General features: G+C 52.1%; 1 protein-coding gene across 1 annotated transcript in view; it reads left to right on the top strand.

Annotated features, from left to right (window-relative positions):
* The first annotated feature begins 2192 nt into the window (after positions 1-2192).
* Positions 2193-21535, top strand: part of LOC128272584 (protein Optix-like) — a 48972-nt gene continuing 29629 nt past the window's right edge. Inside the window, exons 1-3 of the mRNA XM_053010418.1 lie at positions 2193-2491; positions 4667-4785; positions 5858-6107. Of these exons, the coding sequence (XP_052866378.1) occupies positions 2193-2491; positions 4667-4785; positions 5858-6107 (668 nt within the window). The remainder of the gene's footprint in view (positions 2492-4666; positions 4786-5857; positions 6108-21535) is intronic.

Below are 21535 nucleotides of genomic sequence, written 5' to 3'. Positions count from 1 at the left end.
AAAACCCCCCGTGGGGTGCACTGCTTCCCGGATGTTGTCAATGATAACAATTTCAAGCACTCGACGGCATCGGGAAGAAAAAAAACCTAGCACGTGCATGTCGAAACCATGCGTCATTTAGATTGGAGCGATAGATGGCTTAGTTTGTGGTTGTTTTTTTTCTCGTCCGAACCGTCCGAACTAACACGGTGGCCATGCCCTGTAGTTGGTACCCTGGTCGGGTTTTCGGGTAGCTAAATTACGACCACAATTGTCCTGCGAACTTTGCCGAGCCCCGTCCGGTGCGCTGCATGCTCCCCAGCGAGGCGAGCCAGCTAATTCGGCTTACTATCGGCTCACTGCGTACGTGTGTGTGCGTGTGTGTGTGCAGTTTGTTTGCTCCTGGCATCGCATCTGCCAGGATTCATTGCAGCGGAAGTCGGATGCGTGAAGGATGCGCGACGGTCGGGGGGCCAACTATCCGCCTGTAAGCGATCGGCCTTCGTTACCATCGGGTTTGTTTGCGTTACCGGGTGACAGGGGGAGGGTAGGGAAGGGCAGGATCCGCACCGACACCGGGAAACGCCCTTCGGACGAAGAAGAAGCATTTCCGCTCGCAGGGGTGTCAGGGGGGTCAGGCTCCCCGCTTCCGCTTCGTTGAAAGCTGACACACACACAATCGCAGCAAAACGCAATGGTTTCCCAACAGCTGGCGGCGCGTGACAGCTGCTTGTCTCGTTTTGCCGCCATTTACCACACTGAGTGAGAGTGAGAAAGCTCCGAACGGTCGGAACGCCCCCTTTTGGGCTGCTGATTGGTGTTCTCTTGGCTAATCAGCGCACAGATTGTTGTGTTGGTGTGTGTTCGTCTGCTGCTCATTGTGTTCTTCCTTTATTGCCTTTATTGCGCTGAAACAAATAGCTAACTGTGCGTGCGACAGAGAGAGACACGGCGAACACACACGATGGTCGATTATGTACTGGAAATCAAATAGGATATCAGTGGCTTTACCAAGCTCATCCGCTATAGATGCTCGTCCGTTGAGCGTGTCAAAATAAATACACCCTATTAGTGCACAACAATGGAACAAAGGGAAAGAAAATCGGGGGGCGAGTGGTGAAAGTGCGTCTCACGTCACTGTGTTGGTGTTTACACACTTTGACACATCCTTTGCCGCCTCCCCCTTGCGACACAGCATCTCACTTACACACACACCCAGCACATCACCATCATCATCATCGTCAACATCTCGCGCCCGTTCTCGTTCACGGTTTGTTCACTGCTCACTGCTCGCTGCTCGAAAGAGGTGATTGCGTTGCTGCTTCAGTTGCGTTTTAACCCGGCGCGAACAATTGCGAGAAGCCAGAACACCGGAGAAACAATACCGCGATTCACAACGGCGCAGCGAAGTGCAGTGTAGTGGGTTTGTTTTGTTTTCTAACGATTTCGATCAAAGTGTGCGGTTCGGTTTCAAAGCGTATTTTTCGACTTTTCTTCGGACCCCCATTCGAACAATAGCGGGGAACGTGTGAATTATCGGCGGCGGGTACACTGTGAGTGCGCTGCATCATCGATCACGGTAGTGCGATATTTGCCGGCGGCATTCGAACGCGGTGAATCCAAAATTACTTTTGGTGATAATAAAAGAAAGCGGCCGAAAAGAGGCAAGTGAAGATGATTGTTTGTGGCCGGCAGCACGAAGGAAGCACAGTGTGGTGTGGTGACCGACAGTGACAGAGTGTGTCGGATTGATGTCGGCCTTCGCCCGAATGACACACCCGGATGTCCTGCCGCTTGGCACTTGGATCCGCCGGAAAGAAGGTTAATTTGCGGCGGCAAGTGACAAACGAAACGAATGGTTATTTCTCTCGGCGACGGAGAGCCAATAGAAGTTAAGTTTGGTGCTTTGCGTGAGGTGCAATGTGTTCCCGGTAGTCACGGAAGTGCACGCGTGTGTGTGTGTGTGGTGTCAGCGGCAGATTACACAAAAAGCCACATCTCCAATTGTTGGCGACCCCCGGGAAGCAGGGAAGAAGCATCCGAAAACGGTAGAAAGTGCGTGTGACGCGCGCGCGCGGTGATTTTGGAGTAGCAATAGAAGCGCACAAAACGGGCACGGGATCGGCAAGGACTGGCAACCACAGACGGTCGCGGCACAACGCGCCAAAATTGCGCCAAACACAAACAATCTGGCGGTGGTCAGACAACCATCCATGGCCGTCGGGCCACCGACGGGAGGATCCGGCAATCCTCCGCACCACCACCCGGCACCGCCGGTGCAACCGCACCCGATCCTCGCGCCCAGCCCGCTCTTTGCCTTACCGACGTTGAACTTTACCGCGTCGCAAGTCGCGACCGTCTGCGAAACGCTGGAGGAGTCCGGTGACATCGAGCGGCTGGCCCGGTTCCTATGGAGCCTGCCGGTGGCCCACCCGAACGTGACGGAGCTCGACCGCTCCGAGGCGGTCCTGCGGGCGCGGGCCATCGTCGCCTACCACACTGGCCACTTTCGGTACGTTCTACGGTTTCCGAGTGCCGACAGGTTCTAGACTGCTTCCCGACCGTCGTTCGGCTAATGGCTGATCGATCACCGAATAGAAGTCTCCCAAAGGTTGTGAATAATTAGCGGGCGACGAGGAATGTCACATGAATTTGAATTGACGGTTGGATCCCACACTTGTGCAAACACTCTATAAAATTGCTCTTGTCGCATAGGAGCGTTCCGACGGACCGTAATATTGAATGCTTGCCATTTTAATTTTTTGTATCAATTAAATTGCAATAACATAATTATTATGAATGGATTATGAAACAACGTTTGTGCTCAGCGAAAGCGGAAAAAGGTCCATCAACGTGGCAGCAACCACTTCGCACCCTCAAACACCGCCCAAAAAAACACGGAAGAAAGGCGATTGAAATCGCTTCATTTTTTTTTTCTTTGGTGGCAAAATGATCAATCTGCCGGCCATTTTATCAGCGTGACTTCTTCCGGGGAGCTTCTTCTGGGAACTTTGATCGACAAACTTGCACCACGAACTGGCTGGTCCCGAAAAGACCTTCGCAGACGGATGATCGTCCGATAGAAGCACTAGATCGGTTTCTGATCGGGGTGGTGTAGTTTCGTTGAGATGGCGCAAGAGGGCCTCCAGTAATCGATCAATTTCGAGCGCCAATCATTTCGAATTCGATCGCCCCCACGCCGGGCGAATGATCCGCTTCCGGAGCGTCGACGGGGATCGAAATTTGTAATAATGATCTCCAAATCGGAAGATTACCGTTTCCTCTCGCTTTCGTCTCGCCAGCCCGGCACGATGGCAAATTGGCAGCTCCCTCTGGTGCGCGCCCGAGAGGTTGACTTATTCCGGCCGTATGGTTGACGAGCCGGAGCCGGGGTTGGGCCGCCTGAGGTGATTGGATCGAACCAATTTTCGATAAATAATTTAATTAGCCAGTTAACCCAGCTCGCTATCCACCCCCGGGGGCAGCTGTTACCTCGTTCGATGTTGTGGTACAGTTTTGAACGGGTTTCGGTTGCCAAAAAACAATTGCGCCACGCACGAGCAATGGCCGTGGTTCCGCCCGTCGACGGGTGTAATTGTAATTAATATCGAGCCAAACACGCGCTTCGCTCCTTTCTGTTTTGATTCCACGCTTCTGGGCGATGTTCTGGTGCTCGTTTGCTATATTTCGAGCTCATTCAGCTAAATGCTGGTCTAGGAAGATTGTAAATAATGAGCTGGAACCCGCTCCTTCTGGAAAATGTATACCATTGGGATCTGTTTGTAAGAAAACGTTTGCCTACAACTTTGCATTATTTTCATTCACTCGATCGATTTTGTAATGTAAAACTATCAAATTTTGTTTTTAATCTCTCAAACGCTTAACGCTTGTGAAATTAGCGTTCCAGAGAAACTGAAGCAATCTTTTCGAGTAAAAAAGCTACACAAAGTAGCTCTTGTTGCCGCCAGACCAAAATCCACCCCATACGGTCATTTGTTTTGGGTGCATTGGTTTCTCTTGCACGACGTGTGGGTCTTCCGAAGCTCATAAACGACAATTCTGCTTATTAACATAACCACCAAAGGGGAAGTAAGATTAAATAAAATGTGCTTTTCAAATATCGTACCGTTCGAGTTGAAAGTTCACCACTTTGGAAGAATGTTTTAAATATTTCCGAATTTTCTGCAAACGTAAAGCGTTCCATTTCGTAAATTTGAGAGTTGTTACTATTTGTTTACATTTTCCAGAATAAAGTTTGACGTTTTAAAAGCCAAGTAATCAATAATTCAAAAAGTGATCGCTAATTGATCACCCTGTACTTAAAGTATTTAAAAAGGCTTCAATGGTGCAGAAAATAGGCACTCCGTTTGATGCCAAAAACTATGGACCGGATTTTAAGATTTCAAATTAATAAGGCAAAGTTTTTTGGTACGAATGTGGCTTATTTTGAAGAGCCTCACGATGCTACTAATTTAAAATGTGTGCTTTTGAAAATAATAGAAATAAAAACGGAACACATTTCTTGATAATTCCCCATTAATGAATCCTACAACTAACTTGTCTTAAACCCTATCGATGACCACAATTTCAGCACCATTGCTGATCGGCTCGGATCGAGCGCAAAAACATGGATTATAAAATTCGAAATGAACTGATTTGTTTTTTGCTATCCTTTCCACCCAAACAGGGAACTGTACTCGATACTGGAGCGGCACAAGTTCACCAAGACGTCCCACGGTAAGCTGCAGGCGATGTGGCTGGAGGCGCACTACCACGAGGCGGAAAAGCTGCGAGGACGACCGCTGGGTAAGCACGATCGCGTGTGTGTATTGCCGATTGCCACTAGAATCCTTGGCATGGCACCAGCCAAGGCGCTAGAAAAACGGAAAAATCCCTTTCGACCCCGGTGTCCCTGGTCGCTGGCGTCGATCGTTCGTAATTAAGTTTTTCACCATTTTCGCCGTCGATCATTATCGTGTGTCTATTATCCGGCTACCGGGCCCGCGCCAGGCTGTGCCTGTGCCCCGTGGGCGAGTTTGTGCATTAAAAATGAATGTGGCCAGTGCCATGAATGTAATGGATCGTGGTTCTTTGGGCTTACAACGCTCGACGCTCGCAGTTGTGGGCTCTCGTGAAGAAGGCAATCAGAAGCGAAATGACGATAATACGCGTCGCTCAAGCTTAGTGGCTATTGGGGTACTAGTTGAGGGAAAAACGTATAACATTAGTCCGCTGGTCATTAGATAGCAGAAGAATCGGGCGCCCGTTATTAGCCCATTTGTTTGCATATTTACATATAAATGATTGTTTATCATCCACGAAGCGCGCAGCGAAGAAAGTAAGCACTGAAAAGCTGATACAGCCGAGAAGAACCGGGCCTACACGAGAGCTTGATACAATTTGCGCAATTAATGCAATCGCATCTTCCGTCTCGTTGTAAAATCGTTGGATGTAAACCATCGTCTTCACTGCCAGCTAAATGTCGAACGATGAACGATATCTGCGCCATCGTAATTGAGGAATTGATTTGCATTCCGAATTTCCTGGACCGGCCGACGTGAACAGCGATCAGAAAAACCGCTTCGTAAGCGGGAAATCGATTCCTTCGTCTCCGGATGTTGCACACCCGGATGGTGTGCCACCGTTCGCGCGAAAATTGAAAAACGCGAGAACACAAAAAAAGTCCCTTCGTAGTCCCAAGTGGAATCGATGACGCATCGCGACCGTCCAACGACGAATGACCGATATGGTGCGATATCCTTCGGCCCAGTAGTGATAATTTGTCTCCCCTCTTTTTTATGTCCCATTTTCTCGGTCTCCTGCGATTGCTGTCGGCGGATCGAATCGGATGTGTGGTCGGGTCGACACACACACACAGGGCCGGTCGATAAGTATCGCGTCCGGAAGAAATTTCCGCTGCCGCGTACGATCTGGGACGGCGAGCAGAAGACGCACTGCTTCAAGGAGCGGACGCGCAGTCTGCTGCGCGAGTGGTACCTCCAGGATCCGTACCCGAACCCGACGAAGAAGCGCGAGCTGGCCCAGGCCACCGGGCTGACCCCGACGCAGGTGGGAAATTGGTTTAAAAACCGACGCCAGCGGGACCGGGCAGCGGCCGCGAAAAATAGGTAAGTCGAGTTTGCGCTCCATTTTTTTTTATTTCGTCCTTTTTATTTCTGGTGGCCGACTTCCGGCCGAAAGTACGAGGTGGCCCGACTTCCCGGCCTATGAGAGATGCTTCTTTCCAACCGGTGCTCCATAATTGACCGGAAGGATGGGTGGGAATTGAACCGTGACCGGGATGATAAGGATATTGAGGTTTTTTGTGTCACCAGGAGTTGTGAGTTTTTGTGCCGTGTGTCGTGTGTCCTGTTGTCTTGTTATCCCGTTGGGAGGTGTAAGAAGTCAGAGTGGACATCGTGTGGCTTTGCTTCCGGCGCCTGTTATTGAACGATTATTTCCGTGTTTGCTCCTTCCGTGATGAGCCCCGTGGCTTGGAGGCTTCACATGGAAATGACTGGAAATTGGTACTTTTTCTTCCGTTGCCGCGGGCCCTTACGGAAGAGTCCTTCTGCGAGTGCCGAATCGTCGTTCTTTCGCCGTTCGAGTTCGCATGGGCCATTGATGCACAATTTTTGGGGTATCATTTGCTTCACTTGATGGGGATTTTGTTGAGTCAGAGAGTTTGAAATAACTCGTTAGATAAATTTTGGGATAATTTTCTTACTGTAGGGACTTTTTTCAATTCTTACTTTCTTCAATATGTGGACAAAACTGACAAGAAGTTACAGCTACAGCAATTCCATTTATATTAGGATTTTGTGTGTTTTATTTCGATTTAAAGTTCACTCAACAATAAACGCCCCACATTTTAGGCGTTCGAGTGTCTTTTCAGCGGATAGTTTGTTTAACTTATTTATTTTCGTTCATGGCCGCCTACAATGGCCCCGTTTTTTCCCTCTCAACCATAAGCCACCCCAAAAAAGGGATCTCGGCTACCTAATTATCATTTGTTGCCTATTGTTTTGAGTGTGCATTTTAAAAAGTCGTCGTTAGCGAACGGCAGGCCCCGGCTGCTAACTGCCAGCTGCTCTGCCCGCCTGGTCATTTCCGGAATGATGTGCAAATGAATTTAATTAGATTGCCGTACTCGACCGGCCACTCCGATAGCGGAAGTTTTGTCAGCCGATGATTGGGGAGTTGTTTTAAGAGCGAATGGATTTTTTCGAAGCCTGAGCGGTCGGCGACAGCGCCGCGAACAATTAAAAGGGCCCAGTTTGTGATTTGTTGTTTTCTGCGTCGACCTTTCAGCGATAAGGGGTTGGGGTTGAGTAAAAATCGTAGTGTGCCTTTTAATTATACTCAACTTCTGGCCGTTCAAAATGTCAAAACAACATCGCACGTTAAAACAGATTTTGCGCGAACGGACAAGGCTGACTCGACTGCGATTCTCGCATGGAAAAATAAACAAATTGTTGGGGCCTTTCTTAAACCCCCCAGGGACCCAACGCACTTTGAATTTTGCTGGAGCGTATTGAATGTTGGCCAGGCCAGGTTTGTTTTATTTTTTTGGCTGGCCACACCACTGGCCGTCGAGTGGTATTGATGTCACACGTCGTCGTCGCCCGAAACCCGCGCATTTACATGATGGTGCATAATTAACGAGCCCGAGCGTTCTCACGGAGGCTGCCAAGAGGTTGATGCCGTTTAAAAAAGATGGCCGAATGTTTGCTGAAGCGCTTTTGCACTTTGTTCACCACGCGGAGTATCCTTGGACTGGAATTAGGCAATAGCTCGAGAGAGAGAAGATCCATTTGAAATTCATTCGTAGAAAAGTGTGTTACACGGAACGGTGGTGTTACTTGCAAAAAGCCACTTTAATATTTGATCACAGCCGTGTCCTTGTCTGAAATCCATTTCCCGACGGAACCGTTTCCGTTGCGACTCGGGCTCTAATCTCGGACCTTTAAAGCTCCTGCCTGTGGACAAGCCGAGCCCTCGCTGGCCAGCCCGGGATTTACTGGCCCGGGAGTAACCGCAAATCATTCACACCCACACACACCAGGGGCTCCGGTGTCCCGTTGACTTGGGCTAATCTGGGGGCTATTACTGCCGCCGCCGTCGCCGTCGGTGGTGCTACCGGCCACGGCAATCCGGGGATGTTCCGGCTCAACCGCACTGCAAAAACGGCTCGAAGCTCGTAGGCAGCCGCGTCGTCGTCACCGAACTGGGTCAGGTCATGGGCTTGGTCCGGCCGATGACGACGGGACGGTGACCGTTCCCGGGTGGAATGTTTGTCGGGAAAGCCCGGATTACGGTTAGCGTCTTCCTGTAAATATTGTGACTATTAGAGCAGCTTTACGGCTAATTACCTGACGCGGCGGGGATCCGGTCCGTACCCGTCTGCCCGCCACTGACTCGGACGGAATGGATCCGACCCGCTGGTGGTTTTGCAGCGCCCCAGGTTCGCCCAGATTTCGACAGGTTCCCTTCTGGACCCCGGGGGATCAACCCGTTCTACCTGTTTTTGCGACCCGGCGAGTTTTGTTTTGATTGTGGCTTAGAGGTGGAGTCGGCGAGCCCGGATCCGGGAGCGGATTATCGAATTCTTGGGCCACAGTTTCGAGTTCTATCAATTGGTGGCGGTGCTACGTCCGAAGATGGCCCGGCAGAGATTAGGCAGCATTACGGGACGCATTACGAAGCTACATTATGCGCAAATGATTCGAAAGCATTCCATAAACGTGGCCGAGCTTTCACTTTTATGAATCTCGTGGATCGGATCGGATGCAGTTCGTCAAGATGCCGTCGGGGATGCGATAAGTCGGACGCTCGGCGTCCGTCACCGATTCGAATCCGTTGAGCTCACCAGTTGGATGATCATTGTACTGACCAACCATCACATCAGGACTCGCGAATCGGGTGTGCCTAGCTGACACGGACCACAAATCTCCGTTCTCCGTTCGCTGCCGCTGGCTGTCCAGCCGTGATGGCCATCTCCCGAGCGTTCGCCCTCGTGAACGGATATTTTCAGCCCCAGCCAACCTGGAAACCCGGGCCAGGAAACCGTTGTTCGCCCGGCCGGGTGAAGCGGGGCTGACGCCCCACGACGCCCCGAGCCCCGGCCTTCCCTAACAGCTTAATTCACCTTTTGTTTGCTTATTTGTACTCTTCAACAGCTCAATTTTGTGCAGCATAATTGATTGGAAATAGCTTCTGAATTACTGGCAGTCCGTGGCCACGGGGTCCGCGATTGCCGTGAGCCTGTCTGCCTAACCGTCCGTCCGTTTTCGGGGATGTCCATGTTGTGATGCTGAAGCCGGATCGGACCGATCATGACCGGAGGCCGAGCTTTCGGCCCCCGGAGGCCCATTCATGTCCGCCTATTTGTGGGCTCCTCAACACGGCCGTCGTCGCGCGGGGAGAGTTGATGGGCAGATAAAGCAGCAACAGCAGCATAAATAGAGTCAGAGAGGAACGCTACGTAGAGACCATGGAGCAGTGAAAGCTCGCGATCGGCCGTTGATACGGCCGGTCGAGGGACGATAGCGAGCGAGGCGGACGGAGTTTGGTCGAAGCTGTCGAAACCGTGACGGACGCGCGTACTGAGAGAAGCAAAAAGAGACGGATCGTATCCGCGTAGAAGAAAAAGCAACCCAAAGCAACGACCAAAAATTCACCAAGATGCGAGATGGGTTTCGCCTTTGAGCGTCACTTGTGATGCAACCGTTCACGGAATGGTTCTCGAAAATCTAATGGCCACATCAGGGATCCGAGTTTGGAAGGGTGCGCCCGGCGGGCGACAGTATTGGCTATCGTTTCGTCCGGGTTAGAAGCGTTTTTTTAGCTCGAATGGTCCAAAATACTTGGAGCAGTTCGGGAAGACCGATCGGGTCGGACGACTCCCTTCGATGACGCGCTAATAACGAGGATCTCTCCAGACGGCGATGACGATGGATTTTGTGGCGTAGTGTGTGCGGCTCATTAACTAACCCGAGCGATCGCCGTGAGCGATTTCCTTCGGGCGGTTCCTGGTGATGACCTCCTCATGGCATAGCTTTCTCATGACATTATTATTATTTAAATTTATGAACATATTAAGTCGTTCCCAGCGGCGCCAGCTAACGGTCCTTATGGCCGACCCCAAAAACCTTCCCAGCCAGATAGCCAGAGATAACGCCGAACTCATTCCGTGCGTGCGTAATTATAAAGATAATCTAACACCGGATGCTGGCTGGCCTGGTATCATCAATCAACCGGTCCGTGGCCGTCCCTCGATCGGCCGATTTACAATTCCGTCGATCTACATACTGACGTGCCGTTTTTTGCGTGTGCGCGGTGCGGAGTTTTATTGATTGCCTTCAACCGGGGGGCCGCGCCTTAAGTGGGGCCGCCGGTTCGTTGGTTGGGCTTCACTTGTTCCGTGGAGACCACCCCGCGGAACTCGAGAAAGGTCACCATCGGCGTAGGTCAACGCTGGGCTGAACACGGAACGGAATAATCCTCCCCCCCGGGTAATCCGCCCGTTGGGGCCCGTTCTGTCAATTGAAGCAATCGCTTCGCCGAAGGGCCGAGAGCATAAAATCCGAACCCGTGTAAGTTAATTATAGAACGCGGACGGGCGCCCGCGAACGGAACCTCCCACAATCGTGGGGATCCGTGCGATCTTTCCCTAATTGAGCTCAATTGGTAATTTAGGAGTTTAAAATGTCGCGTTCGCCACCATGGGTGCGGTCCTTGCGAACGAGGACGCTCTGTTTGAGCCGCGTTTCTTCGCGGCCGTTACGTTACGTCCAGTAAGCGGTGACGACGGGGTTGGCAACAGAAGGTCCTGTGGCAACAAAGGATACCTGTCAATGGGTGGTAGCCTACTGCTCCCGTCTACTGTCATTGTTCGGTGCCCTCCCTTTACGCGACTATTTACGCGTCGAGTGACCAATCGATGCGACCCATGCAGATGGCGACCTTACCATCCGTTCGGTCCCAAAAACCGGTACACGCATTCCTGTCGCGGTCCTCCGGAGCACCGGAGCCGAGATCGTGTCAACAGCTCCTAATGAGGTAAAACTATAATTGTGCAGCCATCCATAATTGGCTCGCCATCTCGTCGTCGTTGTCCCTGCTGCTGCTGCTGCTGCTGAATAATCGGCATCATAATTCTCGGCAAGGAGCCCGATTTGTCGCTGGGTTCTCCTGTGCGCGCGCGCGCGCGTCGAGCTCACCTCATGCATTATGCATAGGCCGGGTCCATTTGTGGTCCATTTTTATATGTTTTCAATTATGGCAGGCGGCGACGGCGCCCGGGAATCACTTTCCAGTAGCCGGGCACCGGTTCCCGGAGAGCCTGGTTAGCCCATTACTGGGTACTGAGGGCCACCGGTGGCCCCACCACGGTTGCCTGGTGACAGTTTTGTGGCCGGCGAATGAAGGGCTGGCCACACCGGCCGAACGGAAATCTCGATTTCTAATGAACTCTGCCCGTGGCCCGGTCCAGAAATACCGATAATTAAGCGCGCTAATTAATTCCCTGTTTCGCTTCGCACGATGCGCTCGCTGATGCTGCGGTGTCCGTTTATGACAACTTACTTTGGCCATCAGCTCGCTGAAGAATTGGGGAAGAGCCGGCGCAAGAAGCTGGACAATGTAAGGAGAAGGCTGCAAAAGAACGGACCACAAAGCAAGCAATGGCTGCCAAACCTTGGCCGAGCCCAGCGCACATGATGCTTGCAGATGGCTCGCGATGACTCCCGGCTCCGGGTTGTGGAATTTGGAATAATTTTTCATGCTTTCGCGTGTAAAGATTATGACAGCCGGTCCGATAAGGGGCCGGGGTTGGGTCGGCGCAATTTGTTTGCTAATGTTTTGGGGGTTTTTTATGTTGTGCGGTGCCCGCCGTCGCTCTCGTAAATCATCTCGCCCGAGGCATTGAGGCGGGCAACATTTTGTGGATGTTTAATACACTTTTTGGCGCATGAAACCTTTTCATTAGGCCGGGCCGCAAATGAACGCTCGTGCAATCAGCCACGCACAGGCAGAACAGTGTGTTACGCACGCTAATGGAGCCCTCAGAAAGGAGGGACTAATGTTAATGTGCTAAAGACCGACATAAAGTGATCCGAATGCGTGAAACTCTGCGCGCGAAGGAGTGACAAAAACTCCCGAGCACAAATATGTACAGCTGAGCGCTCGTTTAATTCTTGATTTCTTTCTTGGGCCAAAGTTCGGTTTGGGCGAAAGTTTGCGTTGGAAAAAACGTGAAACTAACAAAACTTTGAGCATTTTTTGGTCATCAAAACCCCATTCGGCGTGCGGCTCAACATAATGGGTGCGTAATTTGCGTGTTCTCGGCTTGCTCTTACTACGCTCGGGTGACCGGGATCGGAATCGGGATATCCGTATCAAAAAGGACACGTATATATGCGCGACACACACCGAGCACAGCCTGCGGGTGTCCCGGTTTAAGGGCGACTCCAAATCGTACAGTCGCGGCGAAGGCTAATGGTAATCATTCTCACACGAGACACGAGGTTTGCTTTGCTTTGTGAAGTACTTTCGCCCGATTCGGCCATTAGGCGGCAAGAGTTGGCCATCGTTAGGGCGATCGTCGGCGGAAGCATTACTTGATTACGGGTGTAATACGCGATCAACACCGCTCTAGTTCAACCAAAGCCAAGGCCACAGAAGAAAAAACTGGAAGCGATTCCCGAAAAATTTGCTACATGTTGCAACATTTCAAACCATAAAGCATAATTACCGGCCGGCCGAAGTGTAATTTGATGAAGGGGTCCTGCACGCGCTGCACACACATTAGAGGGCTGCCACCGGGCGTTTTGATGATGATGATGAGCTGGAGAAACCCTTGGCACCCCCCCCTGTTGGGATCGTGTATCGGTGACTAAAGCTTAAAGCTCCCGCGTAATGAGTGGTTTGATAGATTCGTACTCGGTCACCGGTGTCCCGTCGCGAGCGCGCTCGCGCCGTAGGTGTGATATCATAACACATCGGCTTTGGAACACCGTAATTTGAGTTTGCGTTTTTATATGATTTAGGCGACACCCCTTTAAATGCATCCGATGCACGGCGATAAACAACGGCATTCGTGCGACGGTTCCATTACCGTAGGTGCCCGCAGGACCATTTGGGTCTTAAATCGTGATCATTTGGAGTTTTTTAAAGTTCACAGCCTTTGCGTGTGAATGTTAGTGGTTTTTATGAACCACACCAAAAAAGATGCAAAAAAGGGCAGAATAAACATGTGGCAGCTGTTTTGCCAGTTTGTTCTTCTTTCTTTAAAATCCTTTTTATGTGATGTTTATTGTTTTAAAATGCATTTCACGTGTTGTAAGTTGTGTAAAAAGCTACTTTTGGAATAATGGAAAAAATACTCTCGTAAATAGTACAAGCTTCTCAGGCACGCCAAGAATAAATCAACAGAATGACTCATTTATTCGTGATTGTTTTAAATAAATTCGGTTACTTTGAAGCAACAAAGTTGTGACGTAATGATATTACTAAAGACTTTGAATCAATTTATACGTTAAAGTGTATACAACACTTTTCTTAAGCATCTGAAAATGTTGAATTTTATTCGTGGAAAAGTGTTTTTTCGGGGAGTACTTCTTCATTAGACTAAGAGCGACCTGAACAGCCAAAACATTTTGATGATGAGGAATTGGCAGCATTGCTCGATCAGGATCTATGTCAGACGCAAAAAGGGCTTGCAGAAATCTTGGGAGTTGACCAATCGACAGTTTCCAAACGCCTAAGTGCTGTGAGAATGATTAGAAAAATGTCTCATTGGGTTCCGCATGAGATGAAAGAATGAGACATTGAATGAAGGAAAACCATTTGCGAATTTATGCTTGCACATCAGAAATGAAATGAGTTCTTGCACCGAATCGTCACTGGTGATGAAATATGGGTTTATGACGAGAATCCTAGACGTAAAGACCATCTTAACATTTCATTAACCATGCACATCATGCTGACGATTCACATCGAAAGCCCATCGAGCAGCTCACCGGTGGACATCTTTAATTTGGCTTCTCTAATCCGGAAGTGCTATCATATGCGCGGCCCGATCCGTCCCGTATTGGCCCACCATAAGGGCCGGATTACCCGGGACCGGGGCGCCCCGAAGGGATCCGGGGGCTTGACAACTGCCATCGAAAGTGGAACGGCACTCTGACATCTCACTCTGATTTGTCTCCGATTGTCTGCCCGAACTGTTGGAAGCGGCGTGAAAGCGTGAAGCCCATCCCCAGCCTCGGGCCCTCGGGCGCATCTAATCACCATCGGATGAAGACATTACCGTTTTCGTTACCCAAAACAACGGTGCCACCGTTAGAGCGCAGCTTTTCGGGTGACAGTAAACGGTTGCAAACACACAGCAATCAGACCGTCACCGAACCGAGACCCCGGCACCGAACACGGAACCCCTCACGGAACTAATGGCCCCTCGACGGGGCGCTGGCGTTCAGCTGGTGTTGTGGATTTGTCGTGACATTTGTGCAGTCACGCGTCACACCCGTGAGCTGTGGATTCGGACGGGAGAGTGATCATTGTTCGCCGACGCCCAATCGGAAGCATATTGTTGTTGTTTTGGATCTGATTTTACTTTAATTGCAGGGATTAGGGCCGGGCGCTCCGAGTTGATGGCCTAGAAGGCCCTGAGCCGGGTGTCAGACCTGGGCCGAAGTGGCCTGCCTGTCGAAGGGCGGAGTGCGAAGAATGCGGTAAGATTTGCGGCCACTTTGCACGTTTTGCCTCGGTTAGATCCTATCGGTCGGGACCGTCGCTACCGTGCGGAGGATCCAGCGAAGAGAAGCGAAGCGATCTCTTGGGCGAGGGACTGCGCACCGAGTGCAGCGGTAATCTCTTCAAACACGGCCCTCGCTACGGCTTGAGCCGGGAGATCCGATCAATAGTTGCCGAGATCTGCGTCCGGATCGTCTTCTCGACGGTGCGCCCGGTGTGCCCGGTGTGTGCTCGTGATTTCATACCTTGTTGAGGCGCCAAGTAGTTGGCGGCGGTCCCGTGGAGTGTTTCTTGCTGCTGCCTACTACCCGCTACCCGCGTTTCGGATCGCTCGAGTGCCGCAAGCTCCGGGCGACGAGGAACTTTGCTACAAGCTCAAGTGCCGCCCCGGGGTGGCCACATTTATTGGGATAGAGCCCACGGCTCACAGAAAACCTCAATCGACCCGAAACGGTGCTCTCTCTCTCTGTCTATAGTTTTGTCCTATGAAGTCACAATGAAAGGGCCGCGTTGTCGATGGATACTCTCCACCGTCGAGTGGCCTCCACTCGTGAGGTCCGGAGCCGTATGAGCCGTGCCCGTGCTTAACGTGCCGTTCCTGTCAGGCTCGCCTGCTACAGTGACACATCCGTAAGCACTGTCTTGGCGGGTAGTGATTGATTATTGACGGTATAATTTGCAGTCACCGGGGGGGTTACCAGCAGTAGGTGACCCCCTACACCGCTCGATAGAGTAATTAAAGACCTTTTGCAGTTGCAAGTTGCTCGTTCCAAGGGAGTCCGCTCCGGGTCGTTACTTTGTCGAAGACAGTGCGGTCCGCGGTAGGCGCTTTAAAAGGTTTTACCCACCACCACCAGAGAGTGCTTTTATTGATCACTAATTTGATACGATCACTTTTCAACGCCGAGCGTGCGCAATCATTCGCACCTCGCCCGGCAGAGACGCTGAACTCTCCGCGGGGGGGTCCGCTTTGCAGCTAATGTGGTTGCTACTTTGTAATGGTCCGAGTCCCGAGAGTGACAGTGAGAGAGAGACCCGGAGTCGTTATCCATCAGGCAGCAATTACTGGGAGCTAGTAGTAGCCACACGCCTTCCATCTACTACCTGGCGATCAGTAATGGCGATCCTTTCCAACCATTGCTACAATGTTGCTAGTTCGTAGGAGTTTCGTAACGATCGGCTAACGATGTGCCGATTGATTGTACTTTTATCATCTTTGATTTCGTTTTAATCCACCGTTGATCCCGAGTGAGTACCGGTCCCCAGAAGTTGTCCCCAGGCCGGAATGTAACGGTTCCACTCGGTGGGGGACAGGAGTAACCGTATCCCGGTCAGCGTTCAGCACATTGCAGCGATCTGGGCGATCTAATGTGCTCGGCGACGTCGTCTGGATTGACGACCGCGACGTCCGTGGACCTCCCGAAACTGCGAAAGGCAGATCCATGACGGCCTACCCACCGGTAGCCGGGTTCGGGAGTATCGGTTATCAGCTGGACCCCGAAAACCTCGATCCTTGCAATCGCAGATCCCAGACGAGAGTGATCGAAACAAAGTAACCGGACACATCGGGAGCCTCTCTTGGGGGGCGGGGAGCACGCCAATCCGTGCCGGGGATTGCAAAAAGAGATAGAATATCACGTCAGGAGCGATTAGTTAGAGGTGATTTCACATTCTTGGAATCCAAGTCAGGGTCTCCTTCTGCCGTGGTCTCGCGGTGGTCTTGCAGCCGCCGACGTTAGAGCGACTGATTTGCGACCAGTCCGGAACGGATACTGTGCATGGATTACCGAGGGGGGGGGTTCCAGTGTCCAGCCCAGTGCGCCTAACTTGGGCCGCCTGGGCAGACCTGGAAGCTGCTACGCTCTTACGTAATGCTCGGTTACTGGAGTTTGGACCAACCGGATTCTGATACTGATTTGTGGCCAACAACGTAGGGCGGAGAGACCCTTGTGCGACAATTTCGCCCCAAAAACCACCGACACCGATATCCACACGAGGCGTAACACAATATCGGTCGTGTGCGGTAAATTTCGCTTTTGCGCAGCCGTCCGGAAAATATTCATTTAGTTTGATCACCTCCCCGGCCGGCCTGGACGCTGACGGTGTTCCGGGGCCCCGAAACCAAACCCCATAACCGCGCACCGCACCGCACCGATTTTTTGCGATCGGCAGACGCCTCGTATAAGGTTCTCGCATATCGGGGCCACCGGTCGGCCACGCTGCCGCTAAATGGGCATCGATGTCATCGGCGTTGGGTTCAGGGGCCGGGGACTACTCTACTACCAGCTTCACCACCGACAGCTACCGTCCGACGGTGTCGTGTCTTAATTGGTCGGGAACGCGGACTTTGCGGTGGATAAAGGATCGGTTTCAAAGCCCAAATCGTGGGGTTCGATCGACGACGGTCCAACCTGTTGGCCACACAGCCCGTTAGCAACAGCTGCTGCTACCGTGCCTGGGGTTGTCCCCCAGCGGGCCTCAGGTCCCCAGAATTCGGTTTGGTGGTTTGAGGTTTTGAAGGGTTAGGGTTGCCTGTCTGACATTCGATCCCGATCCCTCGGACGGTCTTGTGCGGTGGTGCATAACCGTTTGATTGGCACACATTCTGGCACGCTGTGTGCGCCAGTTGGACGTTCCCAAATCGAAGGACTCTGCTTTGACTTGGGATCTCTAACTAGATATTGAAGTAAATTCACTAGCCGGCCCGACTCTGGGAGTTGGTTCCCACAGGAACGGGCCACTAAATAGAGTTGTTTCGGGTACGGCCTGCGGCGCCATCGCGGTGTGGTTAATGCTTAAAATTAAACGCAATCATCCGATCGACCGATGATGCTGATTGAAACACGAAAAACACAATCATAAATCAACCCACCCTGGGAGCCTGGCCCGGAGCCCTTATCGACATCGATCTCCGCCGAGATTCGATAGTTCCCGACCGAAGAGTCAAGCGTCGAACACAAATCATCAAACGATTTGATTTTGGTTCGCGTCGGAGATCGATCGATCGAAAGAGCTCCGGATGCTCCGGACCCGGTTAAGCGCCCTCGCCGTGGCGCTCTCGATTCCGGACGCGCGCGCGCAACGATGACATTGCGGATCGCGCTTTCTGACAGACAATCCTCGGACCACCTCACGCTCTGGCTCCGCACGAGACCCACTCACTTGGGCGCGCGCGCCCGAAGACGTGTTGACGGCCATTGCTGAATGGGGGGGGAGAGTACACCGTCTTCCCATTTGTTTGTGGCACAATAGTACCCTGGCATAACAATCACAACAGCATCAACAACAGCAGCAGCGACAACGGCAACGGCAGCATTCATCGCCGCCGCCCAGCCGTAGTCAAGAACAAATAAAGATGGTCGTTGAAATGAATACAAACAACATGTGCTTGTTCCGGGCGAGGGGCGACGAGATGGGATCCCGGGCTGGGCCGGGCCGCCATCAGGAGGTCTTCGAGGCAACAATGACTGGGCAACTGACTGACGGACCTCGGGCCGGCTCGTCCTTACGCCGTGGGTCGAGCGTCTCCCGGGGGAACTCGAAGACCTCAACGAGCCGCAGCCGCAGGAGCCAAAGTAAACTCTCGTCGGCGCGGATCGCTCACTGGCCACGCAGCACATCATCTGGAGAGCTCGGCGGGCGGTACGGCAACGAACCCCGTTTCTTTTCACTTCTTGAAGTGCTCTGCACTCCGTCCGATACGGGCGAGTGATCTAGAACGGGATGATCTTGGCGCGGGTTTGCAATATCCTTACCAAATTGTGGTCCCCTTCGACAGAGACGGTTCCGGTGCCAAAAAGGCGGTTCAATTTCAACGGAATGTCTTGGTGCGGTGCACCCAGAAAGGCTGTGGTGATCGCAACGGCATTCCAACGCCGGACTTGGATGGACGCGGAGAGAAAGGTGGGGAGTCCACTCACCGCAAAGGGCCGCCGCCGCACACATCCAAAGCGGCATTAATTACTCAATCATCTGCCAACCGGCCGGTCCGGTGCGGAGCGGAGTTTGATATCCGAGTTACCGTGACACGTTTTTCGCCTGCCGTGAGCTGGCAAATTGTTGCCAACCAGCCAGCCAGCTCGTACGTGGTGCCGCACTGCAACCGATCTCTTGCGACATTGCAACCCGCTGCTGGTGCTGAAGAGAGACCCTCGAGGGCAGCAGTACCACATACCGCTTGTCCGCCGTCGGCCGGGCAATTACGGAATAGCAGGCGGCGTCGTGACGGAGTGGTTGACAGGTTTGGAGAACTTTCTGACACCTTGCGCAGCTGGTCCAAGCATGCGTTGCCGGCAGCACCAGCAACTGAGGCGGCTGAAGGGAAAAATTGTAAGAAAAGTAATTGAATTATTAAACCCAAAGGTGTGGTGAGTTGAGGAATCAGCGATCGGCGATGCTTTGACCTCTTTGATGACTACCGAAAAAGGGACGCCCAATGTAGCTAATGGTTTGTTCAATAAGTTTTGCAAGTAATCCACAAACAAAATTCCTTTCGCATCCCAAAACACTGATGCTTCTAGGGCGATTTTTTGGATATGGACACGTGGTGGTAGAATGTTGTAGAATAGAACGGCTCCAACTCCATGGTGACGGCTATCACCAAGTCGGATAGTCAATACTTGGACTGCAACTGCAACAAGGAATAAAATAGTATTTCGAAATTCCTCTTCAAAAAGTATCCGCATCCGATGACTTATGACTTATCCCCAGCCCAACTCTTAGTCTAGTCCTCTAGACGTCTAGACTATCCTTAGGTTGGCAGTGGTCCCAAGATTCCTTGTGTCCGTGCCAGAATCAATTGTAATATGTCATAACTCACCTCACCACCACCCTAATCCGCAACTAACTGTCACACTATCCGGCTGTGTCCCTCATTTAGATTGGAGCGCGTGACAAGATCGTATCGATCGCACCTAAGCGCGCTCCTCCACTCGCACCGAACGCTAATCCGGAACGTAAACGGAACATTGTCCGGACGACAGCTCCGACAAGCATCGCGTCGGGCGCAGGATGTGTCAAAATTTCAACAGGCATTTATACATCATTAATGATACTTAACAAACACACACACACACACACTTTGGCCGGCGTGACGGGTCTCGCGCCGTTCATCACCACCGGGCCAGCATCCACCGGGATCGGTACTGTCCGACCGGTGTGGCAGGTTGCGTTACATTTCCCAAACGTCCCGAAAACGAAAGGGGCATACAGATCCATCAGAGGAACTGGTTTCTGGCTGTGCTGGGTACCGTTTTGATGGACCGATTGCCTGGCGGACCCGAATCGCCGTCGATTATCTCGTACTTCTTAATCGTATTCAAATTTGTTGCTCTTGTCACTCGGTTCGGGGGTGCGTCACAGGCTTACCACCACACCACCCCCGTGGTGGCACGTCTCCTGTGGCCTAATGTGGCCTGTGATCATGATGATGATGATGATGAATAATAAAGATACATCTTCTCGGGCTGCGCCCGGCCCGTCCGGCCCGAGCCCGTGTCTCGACAGCCAATCAATTATTGGCGCGAGCTGGCGCAACACTGCTGCAACCCGAGTGAGAGCCGAGAATTTGGGAAATTTGGCGCCTCAACTCCACGGGATACACCGGACAACCAGTTCTAATCCGGTACCTACGGTGGGGCCTCCGGTGATAGATCGATAGCCCCGTGCGCTGGATGCGCGATCGTGGTCTAGAGGCTAATCCGCCTAAGAGTATTTCTGCGCCCTCAGCTTACGGCCCGAGGCTGTGGGTTTAACGGATGGTTCAATCTTGTTAATCAAATCTTTCACACACACACACGGCCGAGGGGCGATCATGTTCCAGCTCCAGACGTCTTGACAAATTGAGTGATCGTTCCCAGCAGCAGTCGCGCTGGCCACACGATGTCATACCCGGCCGATTGGTGCCTAGACTCGGGTGCGTACGGCCCCGTAGATCTAGTTCGATCGACCCACCCAGCTCCTTCCTGTTCCTTCGTCCGATATTTCACTTCACGGCGAACGGACGGCGAAAGACTTGCGGCGATGGTGATGGAGAATGGCGATGGGCGAAAAATCATTCATCAATCATTGACTTATGATACATCTTTATGATAATGTTGTACCCCTTTCTGGCGTACGGAGTCCTCCACACGGCTTTCGTTCGTTTCTCAGCGCACACACGGCAGCGTCGTCATCGTGCGCCCGGCCGGACCTCCTCCGAAGCGAAGCACCAGCCAGCCCCGGCAGGCGTGTACGGGCATTAGTCCCGGGGCCCCCGGACGGTTACGGTGGTTATGAAGATGGAAATTAACAAACAACTTTATTATTATGAAGAAACGATTAAATAGAATGAGGCGTACGTTTCTGCCGTTCAGCTTCTTCGCGTCCGCGTCCGGACGATCGCCGCTGAGAGTGCGATGGAATGTGAGTGTGGAGAGAAAGAAGGAAGACTGGCCAACGCGGGTTCCACACGGTAGCTGCCATTGGCCAGTTTTGCCAGTTTTAAATTGTGTGTGATTTCAAGATCTCGTCGGCCAGCCAGCCAGTGAGCGGGTTCGGGCAGTGCACTATTGACGCGCTCTTAGCGCTCGGGGACAACATCATCCACCCGGTTCCCGGTGTGGCCAGTGAAGAAGGCGAACCAGCGCAAACAGTCCGTAACAAACATCAAATAAACGACGAGCACTTCAGCGACGGCTTGGCCGGCTTGGCAGAAGTTGCTAGAACTCCGGATCCATGACTGCCCGGAGTCGCCTCCGAGGAACCTCCTCGTCATTACAGTAATTTGTCCGAGGGCAGGGCCCAGGTCACCCGAGAAAAG

Source organism: Anopheles cruzii, chromosome 3 (genome assembly GCF_943734635.1).
Source record: "Anopheles cruzii chromosome 3, idAnoCruzAS_RS32_06, whole genome shotgun sequence".
Taxonomy (NCBI): domain Eukaryota; kingdom Metazoa; phylum Arthropoda; class Insecta; order Diptera; family Culicidae; genus Anopheles; species Anopheles cruzii.
This window is presented reverse-complemented; position numbering and strand designations above follow the sequence as displayed.